The sequence below is a fragment of the Equus caballus genome, chromosome 6 (genome assembly GCF_041296265.1).
Source record: "Equus caballus isolate H_3958 breed thoroughbred chromosome 6, TB-T2T, whole genome shotgun sequence".
Classification (NCBI taxonomy): domain Eukaryota; kingdom Metazoa; phylum Chordata; class Mammalia; order Perissodactyla; family Equidae; genus Equus; species Equus caballus.
Window position 1 is genome coordinate 79,662,212 of NC_091689.1, and position 14,882 is coordinate 79,677,093.

Genomic DNA, 14,882 nt, shown 5'->3' on the forward strand with positions numbered 1-14,882 from the left:
GGCTTGCTCTCTCACCTCTTTCAGGTCCTTGCTGAACTGTAATTTCATGAGGCCTCTCTCCCTAGCCATCTTATTTCCAGTTTCAACCCTATTTACCTACACACATACACACACACACAATCCCTATCCCTCCTTCCCTGCTTTATCTTCTCCAAATTACTTTTATCTAACATACTATATTTTACTTGTCTCCCTATAACTAGAATGTAAGTTCTACGAGGGCAGAATGCTTCTTTTGTTTACTGCCATATTCCCATCAGTAAACAGTACATAGTGCTTGGTAGGTACTATTTTTTAATGAAGGAATAAATGAAAGACAGTGAAATGCCTGAAACTTTTAGGAAAAGGTGCTTCTAGTATTCAATTTTAACTTGTTTTCATCACTGTGGTTTTTTGGTTATCTGTTGGTTTTGAGTATTACGTGAAATGAAGAAGAGAGGTTGAGATTCCACAGTGCAAAAAAAGTAGGACGTGTGACAATCCATAAACCCAATCAATTCAGAAGTAGGCCCCAGAGCTAGAGAGTACAGAAAATACAAGCCTCTAAGGGAATCCCACAGAAGTCACAGAAGGGGCTTCAAACTGTCTACAGAACGTTGAATGATAGAGAGCAAGCCACTCTTATTTAGCTCTCAAAAGTCAGGGAAACCAGGATGATTTAAGCACTGATCATAAAATGAAGCCCAGCTCTGTGTCAATTAGTTTAACAAACCCTGTAACTGGAGATCCAGTTGTACATAACCTTTATAATGATTTATACCTCAACTATCCCCAAGGATGATACAGTTGATATTAACTCTCTTAACAAAGGCAAATCACCAAATTTATGATTTTGTAATATCATCCATTCCAACATTCATTTACTGCTTCTCTATTCTTCCATTCAAACCAGACCAGAATTCCTAAAATGTCAGCAACTTCCACAAGTTTCAAGAGAGGTACAGCAAAAATCTTAAGTCATCTTAGTTAAGAAAATGGGAGAAGGAATGAACAGAAATCAAGTGATTTTTTTTTTCAGAAGTGTATATCATTCTGTTAAACTTTTTTTTCCTTTAAGAGCTTTTAAACTATGGCTAATGCTTTGTGTTATAATTTTGGAGTATTTTAACATAAAAATTCTTTCCCTTTAAATGTGTAATTTATAGGATTACCCTGTGTGTGTCTCTTTATGTCCCAGGAAAAGGGTGAGTATTCACAATCAATTTTTCCAGGCACTACCAAGAATGCTATTAATTTTTTCTTCGAAATGCATTGTAATGGCCTTGAAATCTAAGTTTATGGAATTTGGACAATATGCATGCTGACAGACACATCTGCTAACCCAAATTTTTTTTCTTCCAAATGCACTGTCTTTGAAAATAATCTGAAATCAGATTTCTCAAAGAACCAAGCATACAATTATGAATCATGTTGATAGCGCTTGCTAGATAAGCAGTACATGTCACTATCATCTCTTAGAGCTATATATGTTTTGTGTACCAGTTACTCTTGAGGTATCCATGCAACAATAAGGAATGAAGGTTTTTTCCCTCTGACTACATACTTTATACTATTAGGTCGACAGTGATGACCAAATCTTAGATCTTTCCAATGGACTCAATTCCCACAGGATCTTGTCAGTAAGAAAGAACATACAAACAAAACTAAAACAAAACTGTAATCCTATCAATAAAATGACAGTTAAAGACTAATTTGAAGACTCAGTACACATAAACAACAATCAGATGAGTGTTTTATCATTAACATTTATTGATGGGATGGATAAATACAGATTGAGAAACATACTTGACAGCAAGATATCAAACTGATAGCCAGACTATAAAATTTATACAACATCCTTTCTTAAATTTTTTAAAAATTTTTTTGAATTTTTTACAAAGAGCCCTTACTGTAATGGTCACTTACATCCTATCATTCACATAACAGCAGTAGACATCCCAGGGGTAGCATCCAGAATTGTGGTGCCCCAAGGAAGACAGAGGCAACAGCAGAATACTATGCTGAGAAAGGACTCAAGAGCAATACAAAGAAAACAGACAAAAATACCACCACAAAATTGTACCTGAGTGACATAGATTGGTAAAGTGTTTTGCTTTTTTTTTTTTTTTCCTTCTTTGCTCTTTGGTCTGATAAGAAAACGGACTGTTTTAGGTGTGTGGAGGACGTGGGAGAAAGGTCAGTTTCAAATCTAGAAACCTAGGTTAACACTAGCTAGGCTGCTGCATTCACTTCTTTGGGTGCTTAACCCAGCCAGCACTTCCATACTGTAACCAACTCCAATGTGATCAACCAACCACTAATCACTTAGGTCCTCAGCTTTCAACTGAAGAGTTCCTGATAACCAGATGGAGACATACTTGCTCTGGCTTCAATTAGCATGCTGTCAAGCATCCCTCTCCACACTTAACATGACAACAGAAAACCCCAGAGTCTTTCTCTTTTCATTCAACCATGAATACACACTCATAAAGGGGAAGAGTAGACACCGCTTTTTAGTAAACATTCTTTTTCTTTCCCTTCCTTTCCCAATGCCAAGTTCATATTAAAAACTTTAGGGACATTAAAATGGAAGAGTCTCCCACTTAAAAAATAATTCTCACTCCAGACCACTTTATCAGGTAGGATTACAGTACCATGCTTGTTTCAAACTCACATCCCCAGAGGGTTAAAAAGACAAAATAAAACTGACAGTGTGATACAACACAAACGTTTCTTAAACCATCAGGAGCAAACACTCAGTTAAAAGCTGGGTGTTAATAAGCAGCAACACGAGAAATTTGGGGAAGTATCAAAGTCACTGAAAGCTTAGTGGGACCGTGGAGGGCTTGTATCTCACCATGTGAAGGGTTGCATAGACTGCTTTAATTCTCCCAAACCCAAGAGAATAATATTTGTATTCCAACTTCAAAATGATCTAGAATCTCCCCTTTCCTAGCATTAGTATCAAAATAACTCTTCAATAAAATAATAATCCTTTTAAAAAATTAATCAGTTCCCAAGTTCCCACAGTTCATGTTTCTGTGGGAAACACAGACATGTTAAAATCCAACCATACTGGGATAAGACCCCTCTAATTGCCTTCGTCCAGAAGCAAGGTAGGAGGGCTGTGTATGGGGAATCAGGTAGCAGAGGCTTAAGGAAATCCAGGACTGATATTACCATGATTTTATTTCTATATCCTAATCCATTGCTGTTTTCAACTAGAGATTTAAAATTTTTCTATCAACACTGGTGAAGCCAATAATACAGAATTATGAACAAGGATACATTAAATCAAAACACTAAAATCATTTTTAAAAAAAGAGGAAGCTAGGGTCTCAGATATGGCAACACACTGATTCATGAGTGAGAAGACTAGACAAATTCCTACATATTTTCTAAACCCAAAAAGCATAACTGACACTTCGAAAGACCGATTTAGCTTTAGATTAATGCTTCACTAGAGTTGTTAATGGCAACACAGGTATCTGATTAAAAGCCCTAAGGACAATCCACAGGTATTTGTGCCAACATAAGATTCAAGCAAACTTTTAGGAATGAGATTTACAGAACTTGAGGCTCCAGTCCTGCTTAACACCACTTATCCTTGATAGCCTAGGTTAAAATGAGGGGGGAAAAGCCACATTTGCTAGACTAACTTTGGATATATATATCCCACTTTCACCCTTTGAATGTGTGAGAGTAAAGAAGACACAGAGTTTAGAAACCACACAACCCTTCAAAGCCCAAGTTTATGGAATTTGGACAATATGCATGCAAGTTGACAAACACATCTGCTAACCCAAAGACAATGCAGCAGCTTCATGGAGAGCCCATAAGGAGGTTCATGACATATGCATAGATCTAAAAGCAGACACTGTAGGTATCTTAAAACAGTATCAGGAGGCATTAACAAAGGAAAATCTCTAAATTGACCTATATCAGCAATGACCTACTAATGCAAAGGCCAGACTATGCAGCATAAAGCAGCTCTTAGGTTCTAAGCTCTAGTAAGCACTTTTTTCTAGTTCACTCCTCACAAAGTTCTAAGGAACTAACTCAGACCGCCACGGAGAACTGCTATAAGGCTAAGTGACTACATATGCCTCTGTGGTGAGGGAGTACATGTGATTAGAAAATATGTGACATTTGATGAGAAAAACTGAAAGCTGGGAAAGATATTTTCATAATCAAATCAGTGATCATCAATTCCACAAAGATACAGATGCAAACTAAATAACCTTTTGGGAAAGTCAGGAAGGAAAGCAGACTTCACCAAACAAAATCTAAATAAATACAAAACCTAAGTTTAGTAAACACACCACACATCTACCAATTACCTAGCACAACACAGAAAATTTCAAAGAGAAAGAGGAAAATGTCGTCTATAAAAGTGACGCGACATTCCAAGTCAAAAGCATTACTGGTTTATAGGTCAGCAGAGAGCTCATCTTACACAGCAATGGCAGGCACTCTAGAGAGTTCAAATACACAGAGATGCAGGACGCTAATTTACCTTCAGTTAAGGTTTACTGTACAAATTCTTTCCTATTTTAGGCCAGTGCATCACCAATTCCAACTGCCTCAGTTTTCTCCCCAACCTATTCCTGGCAAGCGGTAGCAGATGTACAACTCCTATCTCCCTATGACTTCCAATGAAAAAAATTCAATTTCTCCACAAAGAATACTTAGTGTGAAAGAAGCTGCACTAAAAAAAGACATATTCAAATTGCATCATCCTTTTCCATAGCAAAAAATGCCATGAAGACCAATGAATATCACATCAAATGATCTGTAGATAATGGCATTTTCAGTGAGACAACTTGGCTTAGAATTCTTTCTAAAGGATTCTTAGAAAACTCCTGAAGAACCTCTGCCTAGAAGCTAAAGCCACCAAAGATGGACAATGTAAACCTAACAGTATCTGTGCGCTAGGCTTGCTTACCTTCATGGCACCAGTACTGTTAAATTCACAAGCTCCAATCTCTGAAGTCATATAGGCTGCAAAAACTGAGGATGCAGCTGTTTCCCTTCAGACATACAGATAAAAGCAAGTTTTACATTCATAATGTAATTTAAAATACATTGTCCTAAAAATTCCCAATCACAATCTCTGGCTCCATGGCTTCTCCCAGAACTACTCTCACATATGGTCTGGTCTTTCATAGGCAGGATATGTAGCACATCCCCCCTCTCTTCAGAGACCCTGAGGCTGCTATCACTTGAACACTTTCCCAAAGCCCAACTTGAAAAAACACACGCCCAATCCTGCAGGGCAGAAGCCGGCCATGCTCTCCAACCCTTCTTCCTCAACCACATCTTTGTTCTGCATCAAAAGGAAAAAAAGGGTAAAAAGGAAGTTTTTATAATGGAGCCCAGAGTCAGGCCATTGGCTGCACCTGCCCAAACCAGAATTCAGAAGGCTACCACTCAATTACAACATAAAGAAAGGGGAAAACACCATGTCCTACATGTATCTTCCTTCATGTTCTAAAGGCCACACCGTGCTCTCTCCAGGAGACTGTTGGGAAGTGAAAATGGTGAGGGACAAGGAGGGAAAGGTAAAACATGATTTTTAAACACACACACTTAAAAACACACATACCCACACTTACATACACACTTAAAGGTCTCAACACTTCAAGTGGCCGGAGCCTATCTGAGAACTCATGGCCAAAACCATATCCTCCCATTCCCCCTACACTCCCCCCTACCCTCCAATCCCACCCCCCAGGACTCATTGCTATGTATCTCATAAACACAGCAAAATCCCTATCCCCTCCCCATTTATATAAAAAAACTAAACAGATAACTTACTTTCTTTAAATTATTTTTTAAAAGTCTCTTAAAAGATTTTGACGTTTAAATACTTCCTCTCTTCTGATATATTAAACACCAAAATGATCCACAACTGTTTGATAAAACAAACCCTCCAGATTTCAGTCCTGGCAAGAAGAGGGAAGATATCAACTCTAATCAACCTAATTAGGAGGTGGAAAGGCCAAGAATAGAGAAAGTATTCTTAAGCCTTCACAGCTTCAACACATTCTCACCTCTCTAATACCAGTAAAAACTATAATAAAATAGTTAAATTTCTGAGGCAGCAGATATAGTGACGAAGGCCCTCTACCACCCTTCCACCTATGTCTCGATATTATTTTATTCCCTAGTCCAAGAAGGGTGACATATTTCATAAGGGAAGTAATTTTCTTAGTCCAGAATCAGTAGTTAAAAAAAGAGAGAAAGCATGTGTTTTTAAAGAAGTTTTTTTCTCCTCTTCTTTTTCTTTTCTACTTAGGAAGGGGTGGAAGTGGCGGAGGAGGTTCTGATGGTAGAGGTGGTAGCCTGGGTTTGTCTGTATTGCCAGATCTGGATGGCATTCCACCAGCCCGTGGATTCAGATATTCACCGTAAGAATGAACAAATTCCAATGCAGGGGGCTGAGTGGGCTGAACACCCTGGGCATGGAGAAGGGAGTGAAGCATATTCACAGTATCTTGATAGTCTATCGTCTGGGTTGTGTTGTGACCATTGGCCCCCGTGGGGCCTTTATCCAGTTTCATATGAGGAACTCGAGTTTTACAGCTGGGCTGTGAAAAAGGAAGGCCACTTGTGTCTGAGCTATGCCCAGGCAACTGGGCCATTGTAGGAAGAGGAGGGAAGAAATTTATGGAAGAGGATTTAGTACTCTTGGCAATCTTCGCTGGATGATCAAAAAGTGCCCCTCCAGTCTCTTCAGGGGGGCCCCTTTTACGACTAGAACTGGAAGAGGAGAAAGAACTAGACAAGCTATAGGTTTTGTGTGCTAAGGTGCTTGTCTGACTGCTATGTTTTGGATCACCTGGCCGTTTGTTCCCAGTACCAGCTGGAAGCTGTGAGTGAGAGTGCTTGTGTGAGTGGTGATTATGATGATGATGATGATTAGATGGGTGAGTCTTGTGCTTCTCTTTGTGCTCTCGGCTCTTTGTGACACTGTCATCTATAGAATTGTGCTTGTCAGGTGCAGCATGGACTTTAATGCGCATTTTTATCTCCTCTGGTTTTGAAGAGGCAGCTTTATCTCCACTTGCAACTGGGATTCTCATTTTGAGAGCTGTTTTGTCAGGCTTTTCCAGAAAAGGCCGCTCGGGGTTTTCTGAACCCTCTATGGGCATTTTCAGAATAACTGAAGAATGGCTATCATGGTGAGATAGGAGATTCTGGGCAGCATATGCATACTGTGACTTTACGTTGGCCTCCATGTTCTCCAGTTGCCTCTTCTGGGCAGCCAACTCTTCTGCATGCTTTGCACGGTATTCTTTCAGTGACACTTTAGCTGATGGCACACTCTTACTACTATTCTGCTTCTGGGAAATAAATGCATTCGAACCATCCTGTTGCAAGGAATGATCAACTCCTATAAGTGCTAGATTCTCACTAGTCCGATGGCCCTGAGCAGGTTCTAGTTTAAAAGGAGGTTGGGAGGACAGCCAACGCTCGCCCTGCAACATCTCCACACCGCTCAAGTTGCTGGATGACTCTTCAGTGGTTGGAAGGGAAGGCACTGTACTTGTGGTAGAAGAAGTTGACATGCTCATTAAACCTGCAATAGTTGTGTCGGAGGAGCTCTGGGAAATCATATTGAGGATTGTCTGCTCTGAAGTGTTTTCATCTGTTCCTCGGTCATCTGCTTTTGTTTTCTTGGCAGCCTGGCATGCCTAGAATGAAGCAAATGACATCTCTTCACTTCAGGTAATTTATCAAGTGGAAAAAAACACTGAAATGAGTAGACTGTGCTTCCTGTACATTGGGAATTCTGGATAGCCCATAAGCAGAAGGCTACTCCAACATGAGATCAGTAATTATTGCCAATACGAGACATAAGATTTTTAAAAGCTTCAATTAAGAGTCACACAAACAGGATGTGAAAGAGATGTCTGCATTCATTGCAGTATTATTCACAATACTCAAGATATGAAAGCAACCCAAGAGTCCATCAATGAATGAATGGATAAAGAAAATGAAATATTATTTAGCCTTAAAAAATGAGCAGAAGGATTCTGGGAAGATGGCGGAGTAGGAAGCACCAGGAAATCTATCTCCCCACCCAGACAATTACATTGGCAGAATCTGTCTGAAGCAACTATTTTGAAATTCTGGAGTCTTTTGAAGGCTTGCAACTTCCAGGGTAAACCGCAGACAGTAAATCCGGGTTAATTTCCATCAATTTCAGCTCTCAAAACAGTAGCAATGACTAAGCCCCCACCCCTAGCCATGTAGCAGGCAGCTAGGCATCTATTCCTGGAGCAGCTTGCACACAGCTTGTGAGAGCCAGAGTGGGCAAAAAGGACTCTCTCCTCCATATATTGGGGATCTGTGCTCTGATCGCTGATTGCTGCTGCTTCTGATCACAAAGGTACAAAGAGGGAGGCAGCCATTGTTCTTGCACCTTCCTCCACTGTTGCAAGCCCCTCCCCATCTGGCTGAAGTGACTTCCAGGGGATTGAAAAGGCCAACACTCTTCCTCCCCTCCTTCATCTTTTGCTTTTTCCCCTTTTGGGTGCCAGACATTAAAGAGTAGGACATTCAAAAACAAATGCATACACAGGGAAAATTAGAAAAAGACCACACATGTCCAGGGAAAGGCTCAGAAAAGACCAGAGAAGACCTTAAGTTTACACCTCAGGCTGATCTTCAGCACGGACACCCTAAAAAATCAACCCCCCTGCCCCTACAAAATAAACAAAAACAATAACATAAAACAGCAAACCCTGGGGGAGGGAGAGAATCTGATTTCCAGAATTACCGTGTTATTAGATTCAAATGTCCGGTGTTCACCAAAAGAAACACGAGGCATATAAAGAAACAGGAAAGTATGGCCCATTCAAAGGAAAAAATAAATCAACAGAAACTGTCCCTGAAAAACCTCTGATGGCAGATCTACAAGACAAAGACTTTAAGTCCCTTAAAGATACTCAAAGAATTAAAGGAAGATGTGGGGAAAGTCAAGAAAACAATGTGTGAACAAAATGGAAACATCAGTAAGAAGACAGAAAATCTAAAAAGAAACCCTGGAGCTGAAAAGTACAATAACTGAAATGAAAAATGCACTAGAGGGATTCAAAGGCAGATCTGAGCAGGCAGAAGAAAGAATCAGCAAACGTGATGATTGGACAATGGAAATTATTGAGTCTGAAGAAGAGAAAGAAAAGAGATTGAAGCAAGTGAACAGAGGTTAAGAGACCTATGGGATATCATCAAGAGAACCACCATATGCATTGTGGGAGCTCTAGAAGGAGAAAAGAGTGAGAAAAGAACAAAGAGAATATTTGAAGAAATAGCAGCTGAAAACTTCCCAAATTTGATGAAAGACATGAACATAAACATCTAAGAACCTCAACAAACTCAAAAACAAGATGAACGCAAAAGAGATTCACACCAAGACATACTACAGATCTTCCTTGACTTACCATGGGGTTACGTCCCAATAAACCCATCCTAAATTGAAAATATCTTAAGTCAAAAATGCCTCTAACACACCTAACCTACCAAACATAATAGCTTAGCTACCGTACCTTCAACATGCTCAAAACATTTACACTAGCCTATGGTTGGGCAAAATCATTAACACAGAGTCTATTTTTATAATAAAGTGTTGAATATCTCATGTAATTTATTGAATACTGCACTGAAAGTGAAAAACAAAATGATCATATGGGTACAGAATAGTTCTAAGTGTATGAGTTGTTTTCACTTGTGATCGTGTGGCTGATTGGGAGCTGCAGCTTGCTGCTGCTGCCCAGCACCATGAGAAAGTATCATACCACCTATCATTAGCCCAGGGAAAAAAAAAACTCAAAATTTGAAGTATAGTTTCTACTGAATGCATATTCTTTCACATCACTGCAAAGTTGAAAAATTGTAAGCTGAACCATTGTTAAGTCAGAGACTGCCTATAATGACACTTTCAAAAGCCAAAAACAGGGCCAGCCTGGTGGCGCAGTGGTTAAGTGCGCACGTTCCACTTCTTTGCGGCCCGGGGTTCGCCGGTTAGGATCCCAGGTGCGGACATGACACCACTTGGCAAAAGCCATGCTGTGGTAGGTGTGCCATGTATAAAGTAGAGGAAGATGGGCATGGATGTTAACTCAGGGCCAGTCTTCCTCAGCAAAAAAAAAAAAAAGAGGAGGATTGGCAGTAGTTAGCTCAGGGCTAATCTTCCTTGAAAGAAAAAAAAAAGCCAAAAGCAGAATCTTGAAAGCAGCAACAAAGAACTGAACCAACACATACAAGAGATCCTCAATAAGATCATGAGAGTCAGCCCCAGTGACCTAGTGATTAAGTTCAGCATGCTCCACTTCAGTGACCCGAGTTCAGTTCCCAGGCACGGACCTACACCATTGTAGCAGCCATGCTGTGCTGGCAGCCCACACACTAAAAAAACAGAGAAAGACTGACACAGATGTTAGCTCAGAGCGAATCTTCGTCAACAACAACAAAAAGATCATGAGGGGCCAGCCCAGTGGCGCAGAGGCTAAGTGCGGACATTCCACTTTGGTGGCCAGGGGTTTGCCAGTTTGGATCCTGGTTGAGGACATGGCACCACTTGGCAAGCCATACTGTGATAGGCGTCCCACGTATAAAGTAGAGGAAGATAAGCATGGATGTTGGCTCAGGGCCAGTCTTCCTCAGCATAAAGAAGAGGACTGGTAGCAGTTAGCTCAGGGCTAATCTTCCTCAAAATAGGATGATGAGATTTCTCATCAGAAACTTTGGAGGTCAGAAGACACTGAGCCGATACATTCCAAGTGCTAAAAGAAAAAGATGTCAACTAAGAATCCCATAGCCAGCAAAAATGTCCTTCAACAAAATAAAGGAGAAATTAAGACATTTCCAGACAAATAAAAGCTGAGGGAGTTCATGACCACTGGACCAGTCATATAAGATATGCTCAAGGGAGCCCTCCAAGGTGAAACGAAAGGAGACTAGACAGTAACTTGAAGCTATATGGAGAAATACACATCTCAATAAAGGTAAATACATGGGCAATTACAAAGGCTAGTATTACTGTAACAATGATTTGTAACCGTGCTTTTTGTTTTCTACATGACTTAAGAGATTAACACATTTTAAGGAAAAATATTTATTAATGTAAAACCTAGTATTACTGTAACTTTGATTTATAACTCCAAATCTTATTTTCTATAAAGTTTAAGAGCCTAACACATTTAAAAGAATTACTAGTTTATGTTTTGGGACACATAATGTATAAAGATATAATTTGGTGACATCAACAACCAAAAGGGGTGAGGATGCATCTGTAAAGGAGACGAGTTTTGTATGTTATAAAAGTTAAACTGTTATAAATTCAAGTTAGAGTAATGTAACTTTAGGATATTAAATGTAATTCCCATGGTAACCACAAAGAAAACAGCTGTAGAATATACAAAAGAGGAAAATGTGAAAGGAATTTAAAATTTTCACCACAAAAGATTAATAAAAAAGAAGACAGTAATGCAGGAAACAGGACAAAAAGCTATAAAGCATATATAAAGCAAATAGCACGATGACAGAAGTAAATCCTTCCTTATCTGTAATTACTTCAGGTGTAAATGGATTACGCTCTTAATAAAAAGACTCAAAGAAAAGAGATTGGTAGAATGTATTAAAAAAACACGATCCAGGGGCTGGCCCCGCAGCCGAGTGGTTAAGTTCGCGCGCTCCGCTGCAGGCGGCCCAGTGTTTTGTTGGTTCGAATCCCGGGCGCGGACATGGCACTGCTCATCAAACCACGCTGAGGCAGTGCCCCACATGCCACAACTAGAAGGACCCAGAACGAAGAACATACAACTATGTACACCAGGGGGCTTTGGGGAGAAAAAGGAAAAAATAAAATCTTAAAAAAAATAAATAATAAAATAAATAAATAAATAAACCCACAATCCAACTATATGCTGTCTACAAGCAACTGAAAGACCCAAACAGGCTGAAAGCAAAAGGAAGGAAAAAGATATATCATGCAAACAATAACTAATAAGAGCAGAGGTGGCTACATTAATATCAGACAAAATCAACTTCAAATCAAAAAAGGTTTCAAGAGACAAAGAAGAACATTATACATTAACAAAAGACTCAATACAGCAATAAGATATAACAATTATAAACATTTACACACCTAATGACAGATCATCAAAATATACGAAGCAAAACCCGACAAACTGAAGGGAGAAACAGACGGTTTTACAATAACAGTTGGAGACTTCAATACCCCATTCACAATAAGAAATAGAACAAGCAGACAGAAGATAAGGAAATAGAGGGCTTAAAAAATAAACCAACTAGATCTAACAGACGTATACAGAACACACTACCAAACAACAGTAGCATACACATTCTTCTCAAGAGCTCATGGGATACTTTCCAGGAGAGAACATATGTTAGGCCACAAACTAAGTCTCAACAGATTTTAAAAGGTAGATATCATACAAAGCATCTTTTCTGACCACAGCAGGATAAAGTTAGAAATTAATTAACACAAGGGAAATTGAAAAATTCACAAAATTGGGGAAATTAAACAACACACTCTTAAACAACCAATGGATCAAAGAAGAAACCAAAAGGGAAATCAAAAAATACTTACAGATGAATGAAAATGAAAACACAGCACATCAAAATTTATGGGACAACGTGAAAGTGGTGCTAAGGCAGAAATTTATAGCTATAAATGCTTACATAAAAAAACAAGATCTTAAGGGCCGGCCCCGTGACCAAGTGGTTAAGTTCGCGAACTCCACTTCAGTGGCTCAGGGTTTCGCCAGTTCGGGTCCTGGGCACAGACATGGCACCGCTCATTAGGCCATGCTGAGGCAGCATCCCACCTACCACAACTAGAAGGACCCACAACTGAAATATGTAGCTGTGTACTGGGGGGATTTGGGGAGAAAAAGCAGGGGGGAAAAAAACAAGAAGATTGGCAACAGTTGTTAGCTCAAGTGCCAATCTTTAAAAAAAAAACAAGATCTTACAGTAACTTTACAACTTATAGATCTAGAAAAAGAAGATCCAACTAAATCTAAATCCAAAGCTAGCAGAAGGAAGGCTATAATAAAGATTAGAGAAGAGATAAAACAAAACAGAAAAATAGAGAAAAATCAATGAAACAAAAAGTTGGTTCTTTGAGAAGATCAACAAAATTGACAAACCTTTAGCTAGATGGACTAAGGGAAAAAGGAGACTCAAACTACTAAAATCAGAAATAAAAGTGGAGACAATGTTACAGATTCTGCAGAAATAAGGATTATAAGAAGAGTACTGGGGCCAGCCGCGTGGCTAAGTTCATGTGCTCCGCTTTGGCAGGCCAGGGTTTTGCTGGTTCAGATAATGGGCGCGGACATGGCACTGCTCGTCAGGCCATGCTGAGGTGGTGTCCCATATGTCACAACTAGAAGGACCCACAACTAAAATATACAACTATGCACTCGGGGGATTTGGGGAGAAAAAGCAGGAAAAAAAAAAAGACGATTGGCAACAGTTGTTAGCTCAGGCACCAATCTTTTTAAAAAAAAGAGTACTATCAACAATTGTACACCAACAAATTGGATAATCTAGATGAAATGGAGAAATTCCTAGAAACACACAAAACCTACCAAGACTAAATCTTGAAGAAATACAAAATCTGAATAGACTTATAACTAGTAAGAAGATTGAATCAATAATCAAAAATCTCCAAAGAAAGATAAGCCCTTCACCAGTTAATCCTACCAAACATTTAAAGAAGTAATACCAATCCTTTTCAAACTTTCCCAAAAATTTGAAGGGGAGGGAACAGCTCCCAATTCATTCTATGAGGCCAGCATTACCCAGATACCAAAGCCAGACAAAGACACTGGAAGAAAAGAAAATTATAGACCAATATCCCTTATGACCATTGATGCAAAAATCCTCGAGAAAAAAAATACTAGCAAACTGAATTCAGTGGCATATTAAAAGGATCATATACATGACTAAGTGGGATTTATTCCAGGAATGCAAGGATGGTTCAACATACAAAAATCAATCCACATAATACGCCACTAAACAGAATGAAGGAAAAAACCACATGATCATCTCAACCGATGCAGAAAAAGTGTTCAACAAAATTCAACACACTTTCATGATAAAAACACTCAACAAACCAGGAATCTAAGGAAATTACCTCAACATAATAAAAGCCATATATGAAACACCCACAGTGAACATCAGATTCAATGGTGCAAAACCGAAAGCTTTCTCTAAGATCAGGAACAAGGCAAAAAGGCTCACTTTCATGACTTTAACGTAGTACTAGACGTTTTCATGATATAGTACTGGAAGTTCTCATCAGAGCAACTAGGCAAAAAAAGAAATAAAAGGCATCCAAATTGGAAAAGAAGAAGCAAAACTATCTGTTTGCAGATATGATCTTATATGTAGAAAACTCTAAAGATTCCACCAAAAAAAATTAGCATTAATAAATGAATTCAGCAACATAAGCAAGATACAAGGTCAACACACAAAATTCAGTTGCATTTCCATACACAATGAACAATCTGAAAGGGAAATTATGAAAACATTTCCATTTATAAAAGTAACAAAAAGAATAAAATACTTAGCAATTAACTTAACCAAGGAGGTGAAAGACATGTACAATGAAACCTGCAAAACATTGCTGAAAGAAATTAAATAAGACATAAAGGGAAACTCATCCCATGTTCTGGATTTGAAGATTTAATATTGTTAAAATGTGAGTGCTACCCCAAAGCAATCTACAGATTCAATGGAATCCCTATCAAAATCTCAATGACATTTTTTTTGAAGAAACAGAAAAATTCACCCTAAGGAATCTCAAGGGATGATGAATAGCCAAAACAATCTTGAAAATAAGGAACAAAACTGGAGGACTCACA

General features: G+C 39.0%; 1 protein-coding gene across 2 annotated transcripts in view; it reads right to left on the bottom strand.

Annotated features, from left to right (window-relative positions):
* Nucleotides 1–1,725: 1,725 nt before the first annotated feature.
* The window catches only part of CCNT1 (cyclin T1), a 28,953-nt gene continuing 15,796 nt past the window's right edge, over nt 1,726–14,882 (bottom strand). Inside the window, exon 8 of one of the 2 annotated variants that reach the window (XR_011439442.1) lies at nt 1,726–7,676. Coding sequence is in view for 1 of the 2 variants with exons in the window: in NM_001081846.2 (NP_001075315.2) it covers nt 6,270–7,676 (1,407 nt within the window). In the remaining variant the exon portion in view is untranslated. 2 annotated transcript variants of the gene reach the window in all.